This window comes from Atta colombica, unplaced genomic scaffold, assembly GCF_001594045.1.
Source record: "Atta colombica isolate Treedump-2 unplaced genomic scaffold, Acol1.0 scaffold254, whole genome shotgun sequence".
NCBI lineage: Eukaryota > Metazoa > Arthropoda > Insecta > Hymenoptera > Formicidae > Atta > Atta colombica.
The window spans coordinates 805,288-810,103 of record NW_017259353.1 but is presented as its reverse complement, the minus strand read 5'-3'; the positions used below and the strand labels follow the sequence as shown (position 1 = coordinate 810,103).

The window sequence follows — 4,816 nt, the reverse complement described above, 5'->3', positions numbered from 1 at the left end:
GATGCATACATCCGTTTACACATTCACACATATACATTATTCATTCGTTCATACATACGTACAATAAACTTTCCCTTAAATTTAGCGTCTGCGTTCGCGCGGACAGCTTCCGTCCGCGCTCGCTCGAGCATAATCGACCAGTAATGGCTCTCCTTGCTCTTTCCGCTCGACTAGTCCTTCCAGGATTATCCTTTGCAGAGCGCGAGAGGATCAACGTCATCAAGAACGTCGTCGAGAATCGTACGTACCCACGGGATCGCGCGAGGTTACACGCAAGAAGAGAATAAAGCTATGTGTAATACGAACTAAGAAGGATGCAATCAGAACGAAGATAACGCAACCGCATGGGTCTGAGAAAATAATTGCTCTATGTGCTGGCGAGGCTGCTTGGTTTAGAAGGGCAGGCTACCAACAAACATCGTCTCGATCAGGGGTGGCGCCGGCACCAAGTCCTCCAACTTGAGGTAAAAGATCCGCTGGAGGCCTTGGACCGAGAGACTTCTCAGCTCCGGTATCTTCCCCAGTAGGTACGACAGGTACTGCGACTTCCTCTGCGCCTCGGCATTATAGGTCACGTGGTCGCGCAAGGACGAGACAATTTTCATCTGCAGCTGTTCCATGCGCTGCGGTTCTTTCAATCCGTACCTCTCTGAAAGCACGCGAATCAGCTTGAATGAGATCGCTGTTTTCTCAAAATAGTATAAGATTAACGGAATCTATGAATTGCCATACAATTGTATTAAACAATAACATTCTGTGAATAACATCGGAAACTTTAATATTAAATCATCAGCTATAGATTAAATTTCACATTGTTTTCGAAAATTAAATCGCGAGAATTTAATCAAAAGTATCTTAAAAAGTTCCAATATGAATGATGTATTACAGTTGATTTAATTACTATACTACTAACATTCAAGATTAAGAAACATTGATAAATCAATTAAACTCCAATAATATCAGTCACTCGACCTTCGACACATAGCTATCTAAACACGGAAACTCTGATTGGACGCGCTTGTAAACCGCACACCTGCATGTCTGGTTGCTAACGGATCGCGTGCGGAACGAGGAACATCGTCGTTCCTTTCGTCGGAGCATCAATAATTAATTGATCCGACGGATTAATTATTTAGGCCGACCGATATAACAGAATATGGGTAGAGCGAACCGGATAAAGGAAGACTGAAGGTGCCGTTAAAGAAATAACCAGCAGAACCGCAGTGTGACAACTATAGAGCTCGATTGTAAAATAATTAATACTTACGATAGCAGAAGCGCAACTATGGCAATTCATTCGACCATGAAATCAAGGGAATAATCTAGTACTAACCAGTAACCAGGGTGAGAGCGCACAGACAGGCGAAGGCGCTGATATCGACCTCCAGGAAGTGGAGGGCTTTGCAAAAGTCAAGTATGCTGTGCAGCCAATCGCCGAAGCTACGCTGACACTGCTCCAACGCGAGGACAACGCCGTTGCAGAAGACCAGCTTCGTGTCGTCCGGGTGCGTGCGGTACGCCAGCCTGAGCACAAACAGTTCTAGACTGGCCGATTGGAAGAGCAATTCCTGAAAGCAGATTACATTGTGAAATTATTAATACACGAATGTATTGTCCATAACACGTAAACTATCGAGATAACCGAAAGATGTTCTAAAGATATTTTATTATTCGCGATATTAAACATCTTTCATTTACAAAAGAATAACATAATTTTATTTAGATATAATGACAAATGTTAAACAACAAAATCTCTTCTGATTATAGATATATTAACAAATTATCATCTATCGTTCTACCGAGCAGTCTGCTAGTCAGCCAAGCAACCGACCGCGTCAAAAGCTCGTCAAGACTGACCTTTTAGAAAATGTATAAGCTATCGATCTCTATAACCGTTAGTTCCCAATGGATATCGCCCAAGAATCGATATCTGACCAGTGATATAATAAAAGCATATATCTCTTAATTTTTGAGATGAAAAAAAATTAGAAGAGACGAGAAAAAAACAACAATAAATTCTCACAAATTCAAACTTCAAGACTTTTGTGTAAAAAAGTTATGTATTTTTGGAGACATTATTCCTCGTATTATTTATAAGTTGTTATGAAGGCTAATATATTATCTTATTGATTGTTTTTATGCGTAATAAATGATCGTTCACCTGATCTTCCCGCACTAGATCCGTGAATCCGGGGATTTTGTCGGCGAAATTTCGGATAACATCGATCGAGGTTGTCAATAAATTGTAGAACTGTTGAATCTTCTCGGCCTCGGTTATTGGTGGATCACCCGGTCTAGGTTGTCGGTACTGTGAGTAATCCAAACTTGCCTTGTCCGGCGTTGTGTCAAGATGGGCGCGAACCAGAGCGGTAATCAAAGAGATCGGTGGACTCGGTGGGGATTCTTGCGGTGACTTGGGCTTTGAGGGCAACCTGCCTCGACGGCCCTTCAGAGAATCTGTTCTAACGACCTGTCCAACAATTAAATAATAAATTAAGTTACATTTATTTTATTTCATATTTGTAATTATTTCGTTTGCATTATAATATTTTTCCGCGTTTTTTAAGAATTTAATAATTTCAATTATTTAATTTAATATATATAAGTTTTCATTTAATTTTAAATCTTAAAAGCAATTTTGACATATTTTATTAGTTAATCACCAAGAGTTTATTTTCATCACACTGAGATGTAGATGTATCTATAACTTCTTAATTCTCAATTACAATTATGAAAACTACATCTAAAATTTCAATTGTTTAAATTTTAATCTATTTGAAGTACAGAATGCAAGCGAATCTCTACCTTGCGATGATTGATAGAGGAAGGTTCCAAGTATTTTTACAATCTAGAACCTCACAGTACCAATCATACAAATCGTTCATTTTCGCTTGGAGTCCAAATGACCCATTGCTGTAATCGAGAGTTAATATTATATAAACTAAAAAATTTTAAAAAAATTTTGGAATATATTATACAGCGAACAAGTTTTTTACCTCTTTGACCATGCCAACCATCAGGCACTTCTGGAATCGGCAGAACTGGCAACGATTTCGCCGGCGTTTGTCTACTGGGCAAGCCTTCTCGGCCAAGCACACATATTTGGAGCCCTTTTGCACAGTTCTCTTGAAGAAACCCTTGCAGCCCTCGCATGTGCGTACACCATAGTGCTGACAGGCCGCGGTATCACCGCATACAGCGCAGAGCTGGCTCGGACTCGGAGGTGCGCGTTCGCCACTGGTACCGCTTCCGGGCGATGGTGAACTGACAGTGGAACTCGCGGTACCGCCGCCGCCGCGCGGCTTTGGGGAATCCGTGCTCCCACTACTGTTAACACGACACAGGACGTGCATTGATCTATAACCCGTCACTAGTCAGAACGGGAGTTCTTCCAAAACTATCAGATCTCGTGTCCTCGAAATACGCATCGCTAATCATAAACGCAGAACCGAAGTCGCGTCTTTCATATTCCAACATTTACAATAAAATTGAAAAGATCTGTCACATACATAGATTTAGACAAATTGCTCAATTTATTTTATTATTCCAAAGTTAAATGTGAATTAAAATTTTTTAACTACAAACTTTTGTTTCCATTTTGTATACTCATAAATAAATTTAATTTAGCAAATGAAATTGTGAGTGAACGAAATAATGAACAAAGATATGACAAATTTTTTTCTTTCTTTCATGTTAGAATGTTATTAATTTATATGAGGAGCACAATGAGACTTGAAGTTTATTTATTAAATATATTTATTTCATCAAAGATCTTACCTTGCTGATTCTGATCTCTGTGTGGGCAATGACGCCCTTCGCGGCCGAGTAGTACCAATGACGCTGGAATCGACGCTGGTGACAACAGTGGGACAGAGATCGGTAGGAACTACGGGAGTGGCGACAGCGATAACTGATGGTGCTCCGTAAACTATAGGCATGGCGACAGTCACTCCGTAGGATGGATCCTGCCGATGATTGGAGGGTACAACCGTCGTTGCCGGGGTGGGCGCCGATTCCGTGGGGAAGTAACTTTGATGATGATGCGGGGCTTGCTGATGATGCTGCGGATGATGATGAGGATGCTGCTGTTGTGGTTGCTGCTCATAGGGCACCGCGGCCGAGAACTCAGGATAATGAGTAGTGGTGCAATATACCGGAGTGTCGTAGCATTCGTCCATCTTAAGACCAAGACTTTGGAGTTCCTGCCTGGTATATCGTTGCGTGTATGTCTCCTGGAAGCTCGGTAACGGCGTAGGACTGTAAACAAAGATACTTAACATTCTGTACAAACCCTGTATCAACTTTCGTTGTCTAAAAACTTCAATCATGCCATTAATAATTAATATCATTGATAATAATATAATTTCTTTGCTTATGACATTTGAAAAATCTTTAGAAGAAATTTATACGATCATCAATGATAGGATATCAAAAGTTTAGGGAGTTTACATACCTAAGAGAATCAGCTTGGATATCTTCGGGGAGAGGTGGAGGTGGTGGTGGCGGTTGTGATGGCTGCTGATGGTGTACACTTTGTTGAGACGGAACAGAGTTGTCGACCGGAGGCACGCCTTGCGGATTCCCGAGTTGCAGTTCCGGAAAGGGATCCAACTCCTCGGGTAAGCTTCCAGCATCCGCAGCGTCTGGATATGAGCTATTCAGGAACTCCCCGAAATTACCAAAGGGACTCTGCAATGAAAAATTGTGACCATATTTATAAGTAAATTATACAATAATAATAAAATAGATATAATAATATAAATACACATATTATGTGTATATATATATATGTGTGTGTGTGTGTGTGTGTGTGTGT

At 40.7% G+C, this 4,816-nt stretch overlaps 1 protein-coding gene across 1 annotated transcript in view; it reads right to left on the bottom strand.

Annotated features, from left to right (window-relative positions):
* Positions 1-358: 358 nt before the first annotated feature.
* Positions 359-4,816, bottom strand: part of LOC108689041 (nuclear receptor subfamily 4 group A member 2) — a 63,589-nt gene continuing 59,131 nt past the window's right edge. The window contains exons 3-8 of the mRNA XM_018195640.1: positions 4,454-4,689; positions 3,778-4,257; positions 2,997-3,327; positions 2,162-2,470; positions 1,334-1,568; positions 359-649 (exon numbers count right to left, since the gene is read on the bottom strand). Of these exons, the coding sequence (XP_018051129.1) occupies positions 393-649; positions 1,334-1,568; positions 2,162-2,470; positions 2,997-3,327; positions 3,778-4,257; positions 4,454-4,689 (1,848 nt within the window). The 3' untranslated portion in view covers positions 359-392. The remainder of the gene's footprint in view (positions 650-1,333; positions 1,569-2,161; positions 2,471-2,996; positions 3,328-3,777; positions 4,258-4,453; positions 4,690-4,816) is intronic.